At 41.8% G+C, this 16,283-nt stretch overlaps 2 protein-coding genes across 5 annotated transcripts in view; both read right to left on the bottom strand.

Moving 5' to 3' along the window:
* Nucleotides 1-1,978: 1,978 nt before the first annotated feature.
* Nucleotides 1,979-7,854, bottom strand: SUPT4H1 (SPT4 homolog, DSIF elongation factor subunit). The gene is made up of 5 exons (XM_051994180.1): nt 7,568-7,854; nt 5,432-5,538; nt 3,367-3,422; nt 3,025-3,078; nt 1,979-2,808 (listed from the first exon to the last, which is right to left on the bottom strand). The coding sequence occupies exons 1-5, from the start codon at nt 7,634-7,636 to the stop codon at nt 2,741-2,743; spliced, it is 354 nt and encodes a 117-aa protein (XP_051850140.1). The 5' UTR covers nt 7,637-7,854; the 3' UTR covers nt 1,979-2,740.
* A 1,344-nt stretch (nt 7,855-9,198) lies between these two features.
* The window catches only part of HSF5 (heat shock transcription factor 5), a 127,897-nt gene continuing 120,812 nt past the window's right edge, over nt 9,199-16,283 (bottom strand). For all 4 annotated transcript variants that reach the window (XM_051994173.1, XM_051994176.1, XM_051994175.1 and 1 more), the window contains 7 exons: nt 16,037-16,111; nt 15,746-15,877; nt 14,895-14,996; nt 14,326-14,487; nt 13,914-14,016; nt 12,233-13,576; nt 9,199-10,722 (listed from right to left, as the gene is read on the bottom strand). In XM_051994173.1, coding sequence (XP_051850133.1) covers nt 10,679-10,722; nt 12,233-13,576; nt 13,914-14,016; nt 14,326-14,487; nt 14,895-14,996; nt 15,746-15,877; nt 16,037-16,111 — 1,962 coding nt within the window. In that variant the 3' untranslated portion in view covers nt 9,199-10,678. The remainder of the gene's footprint in view (nt 10,723-12,232; nt 13,577-13,913; nt 14,017-14,325; nt 14,488-14,894; nt 14,997-15,745; nt 15,878-16,036; nt 16,112-16,283) is intronic.

Genomic DNA, 16,283 nt, shown 5'->3' with positions numbered 1-16,283 from the left:
ACAGAAAGGATTATATCTCAGCGACCTGTCCACATGTGGGGAAAGTGAGACCCAGAGTTCATTGACACTGTCACACAGGGACTACCCCTTTCCCCCCCAACTCATTCCAAAGAGTCATCCCAAAAAGGAGAGAGAAAAATTCAATAATACTAACACATTTTAAACAGTCTGACATTATATGGAAGGGTTCACATTCATAGTCCCAAAGGACAGAAGCAGCAGGGTTTCCAATTCCTTCTTTTCACAGCATTCAGGCATTCTGTTGTTTTTCCATTTACATTTTAACCATTTTGCAGTTTTCTCATTTCTCAATGCTTCACTTTGTATAATATTCAGTTTGTATCCCAATTTGTTAAACCATTTCATAATTGATAAGCATGTTTTTCCAGTTCTGTTACTACAGAAAGGTGCTGCTAGAAATATTTTGGAATATATGTAGAGCATTTCTTTTTATCACTGGTCTCTCCAGGATGTTCAGCAGTTGAATCTGTGAGTCAAAGATAGGGATTTTTTTGTCATTTTCTTGGCACAATTCTAAACTGCTTTCCAGAAATTCATAGTTCCACTAGCAGTGTATATATGCTTTCTAGAACTCATTTTTAAAACCGATGCTGATATGATTAAATTCATTGAATTTATCTTTGAATTCATAGTAGCTTTTTGACATGTTTTCTTTTGCCTTTAAAAAGGAGTTCTTAACTCCGGAAGTTTAACTACTTTAGTTAACTAGTTAACTACTAGAGTAGATTCTAATCTTCTCAGTTCTTAGTGAACTTTATGGAACAGGAGCCATCCGGATCAAGGTCTTCCCCGATTATGAGAATTAACACATCTGGTCTTTTTGCCACATCAAGCTCTCAGAGTGTTACCTGCATAAGGCAAAATGACTCATTAGCAACCCCAAGTGGCCAATAAGGCACACACCTGTGGAGCCCTTACTAGACAAGGCCTCTGGAAGTTATTGTTTCACCAATCCAAGGCCCTTGAATTGTAAGACTTGAACAACAGTTGACATTAGCTGAAGTATTCTAAGAGAAGGGAATAGGATAGCATCAGGAGGTTGAAATCAGCATGTAGAAAATCAAATGACCAGGAGCTAAAAGTCTGTTCAATCTTAAAATGAGATGGCTATAAGACCAGTAGGTGGCAGTGACTGGTTTAAAGCTACAAGAAAATAAGTACTAAAACAAACTATGTGTAGCTCTAAAATGATGAAAGGAAATGAATGCTAAAGTCTAATCATTTTTCTAAATGGGAAGAGTTAAACTGATTTAACAATCATTCCCTAACTTCTGGCTCACCCTGCTTGTGGACAGAAATAGTTTCCTAGGAAAGTCAGATGGGCCTGGATTAAGCTGTTTAATATGGGAACCCTTCAATAGGAGGGAAACTAGGTTACCATAGTGTAGCCTTAATCACACATAGTTAGTTATAGGGTCTTGGGAAATATCCTAGCTCTATACTAGATATTAACAGTTATCATATTCTATAAACTGTCTAATTTTAATTTTTTTCCCTCATATCTGGCTTGAGGAAACTGAGAAAAGGGAGGGGGAGGGGAAAAGATTGGGGGGTGAATCAGTTGACAGGGCCAGGGTTGGTAAGAACTGGGAATTCAGTTTCCAATAAGGATGATTCCTAAGAATTTTTTTGAATTGTCAATTTGAATTACTGAAACCCAAGTATAGCAGATAAAAATGGAAAGCTACTTGACTTAATTCTATTTAGACCAAACTGCTAGTCCCTAGAAGTATTACACTCTTCTTGTTAATACTACTAATAGGAATAAGATGATGATTTTAGAGCTGAGAAGAACATCAAGATTACACCATTTTTACAAATAAAGAACTGAGGCCTAGAAGTATTGAAATGGTTTATACAAGGTCTTACAAACAAATAACTAATGTGAACCTGGCCCTCTGGGAAAAATATGCAAAAAAAAAAAAAAGGGGGTGATGTTAGTTGTGTTTATTTAAAAAAAAAAAAAAAAAGGAAGGCAGCAATCAGTAACCCTTTCTCCCAATATCTTTTAAGTATCTTAAATCATAGACTTTCACTGCTGTTTTAGACCTAGGTAGTAGATTAATTCTATTATTGGAATTCTTAGTGTAAAGCCAAAAAAGATGGTCTAATAAATAGATCAGTAGGAAAAGCAGGGCTATAAGAGTTTCTTTTTTAACTTTTTATTGACAACTGCAAGAGTTTCTAATGAAGCAAAACCCCTCAAAAAAAACTCATATTGGAATGTGAAGATGCAAATAGTCAGCAGCCATTTAGAAGGCTCTGACAAACTCTGAAAACATCCTAACAAAATTAAGACTGTGGGCCCTGTTCACAGTTGAATAAAAAGAGGTCTGAACCAAAGAACTGAGAAAGGGTCCTTTCTGACTGAAACAGTTCACATTTATTATTATCCTCTGACCCACACACAATCCAACAGTCTGGCACTCAGGATGAAATAAACAGCATATCCTGCCTAGACATTTCCAAAATCTTATGAATCCAACCCTCTTTCAACAACCCAAAATCCAATGTTCTTGAAATCAGTCATATTATTGTTTTTGGCATCCCTCAAATGCTGAAGAATGGAGAGTAGGCAGGAAAATGAGTAGTATTCTTTCAGTTCTCCAGGCCAAACTCCACCCCCCCCCAAAAAAAAACAAAACAAAACAAAACAAAAAAAAAAAAAAACCAGCCTAATAGAGTTTCAAGCAAAGAGGGTTGGACGTCCTTGGGCTCACTAGGTCTTTATTGCTGTGTCTCTGGATTTGTAAACCACGCCTCGGCTCTTCAGTTCCCGAACAATTCCTACAATAAGAGAAAGTTCTGTGAGAAAGATATAGGAGAAAGAACAAGAAAGCAAGAATATTTCAGCTATTAGGGTGGAGAATAGAGGATACAAAGAGGGCGCCAGGCTCTAGGCAAACTCATCAAAGGTCATTATTGAGAATTACAAGTACAAATCCAGGTGGATGCTTGATGAACACCAAGAGATGAGACTGAGGGAGAAAGGGGACAGCATACCTTGAGGCAGACGGCCAGTGACAGAAACTGCATAAACTCCAGGCTTGAAGGTACCTAAATGAGATTAAAGGAGATGGTAAGAATATATAGAAGGCCAGTAGAAGGGCTCAGGTTACTAATGAAGAGAGCTCTAGAACAGAAGAGATTGTTTATTCTGTCCTGAAGGAAAAGATGGTTCCTATACTTTCCCCCAATCTAACCTCATTGTCCTCCTGCCAAAACCCAGAAGGCAAGAGCAACAATGGAACCATTTACCCTTCTTTGTAAACAGGAGTAGAGGAAAAAAAAGATATGGATCTATAATACACATTTCTGTAAGGAGTAAGACAAGATAATACTTACTAACTCGCTGCCATTTAGAGACCCAGCTGTCTTCCGGACTCATCATTGCAATGATCCTGTAAATGAGAAGGGTATCCTGAATTTCTCTTTGCTAGGCAAAAAAAAAAAGATCCAAGGAAAATCCCTGAGGATTGAGGCTGGTCACTTCAAACTGTCCAAGTCACTACTTACCAGAAACACTATATTAACTCCTAATCCCAAAATCCTTTGAGGCAGTGATTTTTACTCTTTTTTTCGCATCATGGAACACTCTGGCAGTCTATGAAGCCAATAGACCACACACCCCCCAACCTTCTTAGAATAATAATTTTATATGAATAAAATAAAATACAATAGATTACAAATATAGTTATCAAAACATTTTTTTTGATAAAAGCCCAGGCTAAAAACCTTTTTGCTCTAGGGAATGGTTGATTCTTAGAGATGGATGGTAGTAGTCAAGCTACGGCTAATAAATATGACTACTAAGCCTAAAGTTTCAGAAGGAATACCCTCCACCCAACCAGTTTTTCTTAATTTTCTTATATATCAACAGAATCATTCAAATTGGAAAGCTTAGCCTCTACACTCTTCTTTCTATTCATCTTGCACATTCCAGCCATATTTTTCCTAATGCACCCATCTAACAACTCCATGCTGTTGTTTAAATATTTCCAACATTTCCCAATGAACCAGACAAGACAAGACAGTCTACACAAGCTGACACCAGTCTACTTTAGTAGTCTTAGCTCATCTTACTTCAGCTTCATCTTTTTTACAAGTACCCTACAATCCTATCAACTAGGACAGTTTAGCATCCCTAAAATATACCTTTATTCATCATCTTGCTTCTGGAAGCATAAAAATACATGCTTCCTCTTTCCACCACTCAAATCCACCATTATATATCCCAAACTAAATTCCCTGTTGACATCTTCTCTACAGAACCTTTCTTCATGACTCCAGCTGGATATGATACTTGCCCCTTGAAGAAGGACTTATAAGATACTGCTAGACCTTGTGGGATATACTCATAAGTTGTACCCCACAAGGCCTAGCAGTATCTTACTTATAGTACAGAATACTGTATAAGGAAAGAAGGAAAGAAAACTGGATTAGATATCAAGAGCCCTGCCACTAGATGTGTGAACTTGAATAGATCACTAAATCTCCCTGGGCCTGATTTTCTTCATCTATAAAATAAAGTGCCCTAGATTAGAGGAATCTATTAGGTGTTCAATACCTTTTTTTTTTTTTTTTTTTTGGGGGGGGAGGGTTGAGGGTGAGGTGGGTGGGTACGAGTTATTAAATGAGGACTATTTAGACCGAGAGTTTTTATCTGGAATACAAAGCCTCTAAAGGATCCCTGGGGTACCTTTCACATATGATGGGGGAAAAAAATTGCATCTTTATTTTCATTATTCTCTAACTGGATTTTAATTTTCCTTTCAATTATTGGAAAAAAAAGTTAAAGACTGGTCTAGATCAAGAAAAAGCTGGTGAAAAGAGTTAAGATAAAAAGTTAGGGAAATCGTTTAGATGAAATAATCCTAGAAAAAGAAATGACAAACAAGGGAAGTATAGAATATAAGTATCATTTATAAACACGAAAGGATAAACAGTGGACTTGTCAGCTACCAGAAGAGGTAGTTTCATCCTGGATAAATAGTTAGCCAGAGTCCTGTCCTATATGGAAACCAAACAGAAACCAAAAAGCTTCTTCTGGAAAGCTTAGTCCTCTGCTCTTTGGCTCCAAGCCCTAGACAGGCTTACTTATCATTTCCTAATCTTGAATGATACCAGCTGGGTGCATAATGAAATTATTACAGTTCTATTTTTTTTTTTTTTTGGGGGGGGGGGAAGTGGGGAGGAGACCAAAGGGAGAACATTTTTACAGAGCATTTTCACCAAAAATGAGAAAGCAACAACCCTTCCTATGTCATACCTCAGATTCTTTCTGGGACTATCTATGACTTCTCTCCTTCACTAATATAAACTTGGGTCCTAGTGACTTTAACTATCAGCTGACAAGTATGGGAGAAGGCAAAGAAACTATATTTGAAAGAATGACACTGAAGCTACTTACCCATCAAAAGAAGAACTTGTGCAGTCATATACCATCTCTCGGTTACCTTTCATCTGTAGGTATGAGTCACAATTATCACAGCCATCATACTCAAATTGGTCTATAGTCTTAAAAAATATGAAAAGGAAGCAGAGTTAGTAGATCCAACTAAAAAGTTAGATTTTCCCCCCCCACTATTATTCTCAGGCAATATGGGCTCTGGGTTCAATTCTCCAATTCTTTCTCACTCACAATTTCAATGTTGCTTTTAATACCTGTTCCTTCATTCCCCAGGCCCAACTTAAATGGCACTCAGACTCTTTCCTTAATTGATATCATTTTACCCCCTACCCCTGCTTTCTACAAATCTAATCGTCTTCTAAACCCACTCTTTGCCCCTACCACAATCTCCATCTGGAACCTCCTTTGTCATTCCTTTTCCTAGTTTCTCTATTAGCTCTAAGTACAATAAAATCCAATATTCTAGTCCCCTCTTCTATCCTTCCATTTCTCATGTCTCCATATATTACTTTTCACTGTTGGTTCATTCTATACTACAACAAAACCAGACCATTCTATATATCCCAAAGTGTTCCAAGCCCCTGTACCCAAGTCTGAAATCTCCATCTTAACCTAATGAATTCACACCTGTCTTCTGAAACACAACTCAATTGGCAAAGCCTCTGTTAAAACTTTTTGATCCTTATCTTCAAAACTTAGGTTCCTGTTGTATATACTTGCCTAATGCACTTATCATATAATCTGTGAATTATAGCCTTTTGTGTTTTTGTCTCTCCCACTAGACTATAAATTCCATGAAAGAAGGAATTATGTTTTTATCCAATCTTTGCATCTACCCCAGGATAGTGGTTTGCACCCAATGAATTAGTTTACCTGAACTCTTTGATTAAATTCAATTTAACAAATATTTATTAATATCTAACATGTTTAAGTTAGCTTTACTAGGCACTGGGAATATGAAAATAAAGTGAACAAAGACCTCATATTCTACTTTCAAAGAACTCACTTTCCTTTAGCACACAGGTTCACAAGTGTGGTCCAGTCATCCCCAGGGGCCAAGACTGGTTGTGTGCAAAGGCTGGAGGAGATGAAGTTCCCTGTCCAAGGAAGGGCAGGCTTAGTATGTATTTCCCTGTAATGCTATGTATTGGGGGGGATGGGAGGGAGGAGAAGGGAGAGGGAGAATGCATGTGGGATGTTTTGGGGCGGGGTTCAATAAGGTGAAATTGTGAAGGGTTTGAAATACCAAAAAGAAAAGTTTGTATCTGAATTCAAGGGAAGTAGGTGTAAAGTTTCTTGAGTAGGGAAGAGAAGTGATTGGACCCTTGCTTTAGGTATATATGGCTCATCTCCAAAAGTCAACTCGTCAATCTTTCCCAAAGAAGAGTCTTCTCTTCCTAATTATCCTATTATAGAAGGCACTACCATCCTCTCAGTCACTCAGAGGCTGGCAACTCCCCACACCCAATCAGCTGTTCAGTCCTGTGATTTCCACCTCTCTTCTCTCCTCTTTCTTCAGATACGGTTTACTACCGGTAACCCTTACCACCTCGGGCTGGACTGTGGTTGAGAATCCCCCTATACTCCAGCCCATCTTCCTTTCAGCTATCAATGTCACACACCTTACTTGATAAATGCCGGTGACTATCACCAAAATTCCCCTTTGTACATTCCAAGTCCTCCATGACCTCGTTCCCTCCTATTCATCCCACCCAGTGATATGGGCCTCTTGGCTATTCCTCACACAAGACACACAAGACATTCAAACTCTAGGTATTTTCACTGGCTGTCCCTAATGCTTCCTTTCCTCATCTCTGCCTCCCGGCATCCTTCAAGTCCCGGCCAGAATCTCACCTTTGGCAAGACGCCTTTCCCGATCCCCCTTACCGCCAATGCCTTTCCTCTTAATGTCTCCCCTACGAGACTGAGCTAATTGACTGGTGGTTTGTGGCCTTTATATTGCCAGTTGTTTAGCATGGTGCTTGACACATAGTAGGCGATACATGTATGCTGCCTCACTTAATGAAAGGTTTTTCATGTCGGGGTAAGGAAACATGTTTCTCCTTCCCCTGGTTCCTTCTCTCCCTTCGCGCCCCCATCCCCTCAATAGATACCCTCTAAACCCCGAGCCGGTACCTTGACCAAAGAACAAAGAAGACAAGCTCGCAGATGTCGCAAATCCTTGGGAACCGTCTCTAACGCCATCGCTGCCTCTGGGAGCCAAAAAATACTTCACCAACCACCATCGAAAACGATTCTCAGTTTAGGTCTCATACTGCACCGGAAGTACTCTCCTGACCCACTCCAAAGGACTTCCGATGAGGGCGTGCCCCCCAGACAGGAACTTCCGCTCGTTTCTTTCTCCCCTCTCAAATTGCCGCGAGATGGTCTCTCCCGCTTAGAGGGCGGAGCCAGGTTAACACCTGGCTCAAGGCCTGCGCCAGCCTGCCTGGGTTGGGCGCGCGGGGGCGAGTTCGGCTTCTGAGGCGGTCGTCTGAAATCTCGTGGGGACAGAGCGCGCGGGAGACGCCGCTGCTTCGTCTTCCTCAGGAAATAGAACCCGCCTTCTTTGCGCCGAGTCTCCCGCTAGCTCCTCCCCTCTGCCCGGGGTTTAGGTCCGAGAGAGGCCTACACTGATTTTAACTTCCAAGTCGTGAACCGCGTGAGATTCTCATGTGTTTATAAATTCAGACTGAGACCTGGGACAATGGACTTCTAAAACGAAGTGTGAGCTCACAGGAGTTTTCACGTCGTTTTAGCTCCTAGAACCGAGAATGCCAATAGCGCCACCTCCTGGCAGGGCTGTCGGGAGGAAACCCAAGTCTCGCATACAGAGGAGCAATGTGGGAAGCGTTCAACCCTCCAGCACCTCACTTGGCATTTACTTCCGTGTCCGTTATTTGTGGACAGTCCCAACGTGTCCAGCCTCCAGACCCTGTAAGTGTCGAGGTATCCACCCCAATCGCCCCAGTGACACGGGACGCCTCCTCGTCCCCTCCCCACTCGGGCTATGGGGACCTCCGCGGCTGCCTCTTCCAGGAATAATTCTTTACTTGGCTTTCCATGACTTGGCCCTTCCCATTCTAGTCTTCTTGAACCTAATTACGCGAATTTACTGGTCCAGGAAACCCAATCTCTAAGGTTGATGCATTTTTACTGCCTCCTTGACTTGAGATGGCCTCATTTGTCCTCCCCAGTCTCGGCTTAAAATCCTCCCTTAAGTAGAACCCTCCCTTTGTGTTTTCAGATCACTCTTCCCATGTATATAGCAGTCGGTCACCCCTAGGCTACATTGTGGCAGACGGGATCTCTTTCTGCCCCAGCTTTTAGCATAGCCCCTGACTCTCCTACCCATCCGTTGAAATACATCTTGCTGTAAAATAACTAAGAAATAAATTCGACTTTTCCAGGGCGTACATAGATGTTGTACCTTTCCTCCATAAATTATTCAGACCCTATCCTTAAAACCACACTAAATTAGACCACTTGAAATTTATAACTCAAATTTGTAAAGACCTTACATCTGATTATCTCATGTCTCAAAACGCCATAAAGTTTCAACCCCCTCCTGATTCATTTCGCAATTCAAAAAGCAACTTAATTTTATTTGCCCAAAGGTAAATTGTGACTGAACCCTCAATCCAAAGGGGATTCATAATAAACTCCTGCAAGCAACTCCACTGCCACACCCCTTCCTAGCCCGTCCCAGACAATTTCTGTTGATGACACTGATGACGTTACAAAACAAAAACACAAAATCAGACCTGTTATGTGGATAAATATATTAGTAAATAAATACATTTCTCAACATAGTGCCTGATTCAAGCATCTTTTTGTGTCTGGTTCAGATATAAATAACCATGTGGGTTCTGAGATGCTGCTTCTTTCTCCCCATCAATTTAAAAAGCCATATAACTTCCATTCAAAGTTATTCCTGCCTCCCCCACATTCCCATTCCAAAAAGGGGTAGTGCCTGAGGAGAATGGTACAAGATTTAAATTATCTCAGGGTGCCCCAGCCATAACTTTCTGTACTATCTCTACTCTTCCTTTCATACCTTCCCTACAAGTGCTATGATTCACATTGCAGAGCTGAACCTTCATGTCGTGTAGCCTCATGGATCCTATGTGTTCTGTTTTGCTCCAGTTTGATCTCTTCCCTGGGAGTCATCCCTTACTCTATTTTATCACTGTCCACTTGATGAATTGGCTGTTTTCTCCCTATACCAGATTTTTTATACCACCTATAGGAATAGAGGATGGGCAAGGAAATTCAGAAGATAGTTACCATGAGACACCTTTACAAGTACAGTCAATGATTTATAAGTGGAAGGAACCTTAGGGATCCTGGAAGACAAATCCTGCCTGCTGCCTCAGATTTTAAAGATGACAAAACAGGGCAAGTGTGGTTTAGTGACTTGCCTAGGATCAGTGCCAGAGTCCCTTCTGCAACGGTGGAAGTGGAAGATTATAAAGGTCAGGTTGAGGATCTGCTTTGTCAGGCCCCTCAAGACCCTATGAATCCACCATAAAGACAATGATTAATTTAGGGAACATGATGTTAAATCCAGGGCTTAGTCAGTGACTTAATAATTGTGGATACCACAGATAAAGGAAGAGGTGGATAATTCACTATGTGTGTATAAGGATCCTCTCAATCCCAGTTGTCCCTTGGATAAGCCTATCATTCCTCTTTTACCCCTTCTCAAATAAAAACAATGAGCAGAAATTAATTGGGGGAGGGAAGGTTTACAGCCAAAAAGGTAAAGGGTCAGATGTCTATTTGGATGCATAACTGTAACTTGGCTAACCCACACTACTACAGTGTATTCTAGGGCTCTGAATGAAGGTGGGGAATCTCTAGTCTTTCGTGGGCTGTAGATAAATAACCCAGAAGCTACCCCTCAACATATCTGTCTTCTGGAGGTTTAATCTGAAAGAGCCAAGCTCATCAAAGCAGCAGCTGGGAAGTCCTGCTAGGCAGTGACTCGCCTATGCTGTGGATCTCAAACCATCGTTTCAGAGCCAAGAGTAGGAAACAAAACCAGGGAGATGGAAGAGTACTCGCAACACCATCATCCTTTTCCCCTCCACTAACACTTGTTTCAGTACAGCCAAAGAAAGGGTGTTCACTGAGTCCCTTTCTTCTCTTCAAGGGGGAGGGAAGCAGGGATTTGGAGCTGGGCTAGGTGCCAAGTTATCCAGGGCACATTGTTTTTGGAGGCCTTGAGCTGGAGCCTGTCCCATCTCACACTGCTTGTTCACACAGCTCTTCAATCTCCTCCTCTGGACCTGTATTCAGAGAAAAGGGAAAGGTATAAATCTCTGGAAGAAAGTTTTAGACTTTGTTTTCCATGACTTGCCAGGAAACATCAAGACAGAAACTGAAAGGGATGTGTAAAAAGGTGGACAGAAAATCAAGGGAAATCTCAGGTGGGCCTCAAAAACAACAAAAAAGGAAGATTCATTTTCCTATTAACAGCAAAGAAAACAAGTACATGCCAGTGCCTAAAATAAATCGGCATACAAGCATAACAAAAATCAATAAGCATTATATTCTTCCATTTCCTAGGTTGCCTTATGTGAGTGTGGGAGGGAACCCTCTAAATCAGTCAACAGCTTAATGCCTTAGTCCAAGTACTTAAACTTGGGACAAATAGCTAGGAGGAGAAATATCAGGGAGTGATTTGGGAAAACAGTTTTTGCAAATCTTTTGCCATCTGATTATAGTGAAGAGGGATGAGGTCCCTTTTGGGACAAGTTGGATCTAACTAATAAAGACTATACAGAGGGGATAAATAGGCCCATATTATTTCCTTAACCTTGAGGAAAAGAAATCCAACAAGTGCGCAGCTAGGCACTGTACTGGGGATACAAAAACAAAGAATGAAATTATTCCAATTGTAAAGGAGCTTACATTCTAACAAGAGACAAGTATATAAATGTATATATAGGATAAACAAAGAGAATAAACAAAATAGATTAATACAAAGTAGTTTAGGAGAGAGGGCATTAAAATTAGGGTAATATGAAGTTTCATTCAGGTGAAAATGGTACTTGAGCCAAATCTTGAAGGAAAACAGGGAATTTGAGACAGAGCTGAGGAATAAGGGCATTTTGGAAAAGGAAAACAGAGCTACAAAGGAATAGAAATGAGAAATGGGATGTTTAGTTGGATCAGGGAATGATATATAAAGCTAGAAAGACAGGTTGGAACTCAGTTGTATTCTCTTTTCTAAAATGTGTATATGTTTGCATATGTATTTACATGTTATCTCTTCCAAAAAACAAAACTTTATTTTCAGTTGTATTCAACTCTTCATTACCCCATTTGAGTTTTTCTTGGCAGAGTTATATCCTTTTCTGGTTCATTTTACATATAAAGAAACTGAGGCAAATAGGGCTAAGTGATTTGCCTAGCATCACAGAGCTAAGTGTCTGAAGCTGGATTTGAACTAGGAAAGATGAGTCTTCCTAATTGCACGTCTAGCACTTTAACTACTACTAAAAACCAAATGCAAAAAGAATGATCTCTATCTACTACTACTACCATCCAACTGTTGCTTCCCTAAAAAAAAAAAGTACAAATTGTCTTATGTGTGTTATCTCCTCTAAGATAATGTTATATATCGTGTGTATGTTATCTCCTCTAAAAACAATGTAAGCTTCTTCAGAGCAAGAATTATTTTTTGTTTACTTTTGTAATTCTAATACAGAGCACTTTGCCTGAAATATAGTACACATTTAATATTTGTTGAGAGATCATCTTCAGTCTCATATCCTATTCTTCCTACATACTCACCGGGCTGGGCTGTTAGCGCCTGGCAATGTGGGTAAGGACATAGCCTGTCATCCGGGACACCAGGATTCCATTCACTGGGTCTCTCCTCAGGTGGACAAGGACTCAGTGGGTGACAATGTGTGAGGCACAGCCACACAGGCTGTGAGCTTGAATAACAGGGTCCTGAAGCGTCTGATAGCAGCCTTGTATCCAGGCCCAAAGGTCCAGGGATTAATGGGTGGGCTTCTCGAGGCCAGGGGTATGTTAAGCTAGAATCATGATGGGGTAGGGCTTGCAAGTTAGGGATCACAGGAACATCCTGGTGTTGGGTGACAGAGACTGACTCAGGGAGCCCCCTCCGTCTCCTTTGCTGGTGTCGCGTCAAGACAGCAGATCTCTGTAATCCTAAAGGGTTAGAAAGGTGAGCAGGACTGGGGCCAGAGTTTTCTTCAGGGCCATAGTGTAACTCTGTGAGGGCCTGAGGCCTTGGATAAGAGAGCTGCCTAGATGGGGATGTGGGAATAGATTTGGGGATTTTTTGGACAAGAGGTAGTGGCTCTGATAGAGGTTCTGTCCGGGAAGCTGCAAGCCTGAGCTGGGATAATCCATTTTCTGGGCTAGCTTTCCTGCCATGCCACTGGAAGCGTTTTTTGTAATGATGGTGCCGGTGCTTATGGTAGTGGATGTGACTGGACATCTGGACATCTACTTTTGGCACCACTGAGTCCAGAGAGCGGGGCCGATAACCTATAGTGGGCTGCACCTCCTCCCGGGTTTCACCCTCAGGGCTACAGTATACCAAGGGGTCAAAGTCACTAAGGGAACTTCGGAAGGTAGAGCTGCTGCCATGGATGCCCTGAAGGCTAATGTCTGTGCAATTGACCACTGAGTCACTGGAAGAACCATGGCAGGGCCCAGAACTAGAGTCACTGGCTGGTCCATCTGCCAGATAGCCACTTCTCTCTGTATGATAGCTCTCCCCTGATCCACTGCTGTCATGTGGCCTTGACCATCGTGGAGAAGCTGAGCAAGCTGATGGGTGCTGCACAGAACAGGCTCTGAGGTGGCCCAGTCTCCAACTAGCAGCATGGGGATGCGGAGGAGCCGCTGAGCGAGGCTGAGTGCATGCATGTCCAAGTCGCAAGGTTCTGGGTGGGCGATGAGACCAAGAAGCGTGCTCCATGGATGCTAAGAAGGGGCCAGGTCGAGGTACTTGGGCTATTGGAGTCTGTGAAATGCCCTGCAAGTATGCAGCAGGGAGATGATAATGGGCATGACCAGGATGTTGGCGAATAAGATGGAGTCTTCTGCCAGGTTCTTGGTATGGACGTGAGGGCCTTGAGGACTGAGAAAATCGATCTCCCTCTAGAAAAAGAGAAGAACTTCAAGATTTGGTACTAATTTCTCAGTTTGGGGGGATAAGGACCTCATAAGGACCTCATCTCCTATAACTTACCTTCTCTCTCTCTCTTTCTTTCACACACACACACACACACACACACACACACACACACACTGAATTCTGTCTCTTTTTTCTTCTCCTCCAACTTGGATGGTCTCTTTCCTGATAAATCCACCCAGTATATCTATCCTACCACCTCTTGTTGACTACTGGGACTCTTTCCTCCTGGGTTCTAAGTCTAGTCAACCTTCCCAAAAACAAGACTTTTCTATAGGGAACTTCTTGGTTCAAATAGCCTACCTATGATATTGAACATGCAGAGTGGGCAGGTCTGGTGCTGATGTAGCCAAGGGTCCACACAGGTACGGTGGAATTCATGGTGACAGGAAATAACCCGTAGCTCCTGAATGGAATCAAGACCCAAAAGAATATGAAGTCACAAAAATATGAAGAGCCCAACCCAGCATCTCACCTTTACACCCTAACTTCTTGCTGTTTCTTTCTACTACCTCCCCCTAAAGTAAGAAAATGGACAACCACAGAACCTTGGGACTTCTTCCCCAACTTCCACCATTTGGAGAGAGGAATGAAGAACAGAAAAAGTCAACATAATCCTACCAATGCATCATATGAAGGTTTTCCCTACACAGAGTCCCATGAAATTCTAGTCCTTCCTGAAATCAAGTTGGGGAACTAGGACCACCTTCCTCACCTGCCCATCTGTAAACTCTTCTAAGCAGATTGCACAGATGGGTGCAGAACTGCAGCTGCTCCCCGAGTCAGACCACTGGGATTGGAGTTGTCTGCAGTTAGTCTTGTACCTTCGAGTAGCCAACTGGCTGATAGCCCAAGCTATTCGTTGTTGCAAGGGCTCCTGAAAAGAGAAGTATGGGCTTAAACATAGGTATTAACTGCTCCATCAGTCCCAGGACTATAGTCCATTATCTAGTTCCAAAAGCTTCTAGGACCTAATGCTCTTTTTCCACCCAAGAGCCCCCAAAATGAAACCTAAGCCATTATTAATTCACCACCACATTGTACTTGCAGTTACTTCTTTTTAAATCCCTCTTCATCTGTTTCTGTTTACCATACACATTCACACTGCTCATACAGCAAATCTTCACTTCTCCAAAGGGATTGATCTCAATGAGAGAAGTTTAAATAGTGAAGGATTGGATTATGAACAACAAAAGCAGTTTAATCTGAACTGAAAATACTATTCATTCTACATTTGTTGCTCCCCACCATCACCAAAAATTTGTTGCTCTCCACCAATCTCACCGGCCTATGGCGAGGGCGGCATCGGATCCGCAGCACAGAAGCAAGGATGACCACAAAGATGATGCCCACTACAGTGAGGAGTATCCACACGTCATAATCTGGCTATATAGGAGGCAGAAGAGAGAGGGGAGATAACAAAAAATTCACACATTCAATTTGGGGACCCAGAAGAAGATCACTCCCCATTTTCATCACTGGTTGATTCCAACTGATTAGCTTTGGATTGGCAAGAGGTGTGGGTGTGGGTGTCTCTCTTTCCAGGGATATTTACTTAATGGGAATGAGATGGAAACTATTCAGCTTTGGAGAATAAGAAAAAGGATCCTTTGGAAAAGTCACAGTAAAGTACAAATGAAATGAGTCCTGGTTGACTTGCACTATGGCATGACCAAAAAACAAACAAACAAAAAACTAACTGGGAATCAAGAAACCTAAATTCTAATCCTAGGTCTGATAGTAATTGTATGGCCTCATGAGCAAGTCATTTAATCTCTGTATGCTTCAACTACTTCTAGTTATAATTATCTGAAGCTGAAAGACCCTTTACAAACACAGTCATTTCCATTTAAAGTGTAGAAAATGAAGGCTCAGAGATGGGAAATGACTGGGTGTAGATCACAAAATGAACCAACAGCAGCAAGAAGCCAGGGCTCCTGCCTCCTGAGCTGTCTTATTATCTTTCAGTGATCAATACAAAAGGTAAAATCAGGGATAGCATTCAAGAAAGTCACACATCAGTTCTGACCCTTATATGTTCCTCAAAGAGGACCCAATTGACAAATGCATCCAGGCAGAGAAGAAGCCTATTCCTAGAAATAAAGATAGAAGATGTACAAACATGGGGCTCTCACCCAAGCTGGGGGCTCCTTCAGCTCGATTCGCACATGGGCCTTTTGATTCTTATACACAAACTCCATCAACTTCTCAGCATCCTTGTCCCAAATCAACACCACTGGCCACCTCAGTCCCAGAGGCTGCTGCAGCTAAATGAAATAAAACACTGTCAATCATCTAGTACCCCCTCCTCAGGCCTCCCTCAAGTTCAGGGCCACACATGGTCTCTACTTCCCCTTCCCTCAAGAGGTCATGAATCTCTTTCTCCTCCCTCTATCTTCCTAAAGTCCCTACAGGTGTCTTAGTACCTGTTCAGCAGCTGCACGGTCCTCAGTGATGTCAAAGAGGACAGCACTTGCTCCTCTCTCACCTGCCATTCGGGCCTAAAAGAGACATAAGCAATAAAGTCAGGATTCCCAAAAGGAGATCTCTTTCATTATCTGGGCTCCAGGCACTTTCTCTGACTGTCCTCCATATCTTGAATGCTCTTCCTTTTTCCTTCCTATTAACTTCCCCATCATTATTGTAGTTCAGTCATTTTCAGTCATGTCTAAC

Source organism: Antechinus flavipes, chromosome 4, assembly GCF_016432865.1.
Source record: "Antechinus flavipes isolate AdamAnt ecotype Samford, QLD, Australia chromosome 4, AdamAnt_v2, whole genome shotgun sequence".
Classification (NCBI taxonomy): Eukaryota; Metazoa; Chordata; class Mammalia; order Dasyuromorphia; family Dasyuridae; genus Antechinus; species Antechinus flavipes.
This window is presented reverse-complemented; position numbering and strand designations above follow the sequence as displayed.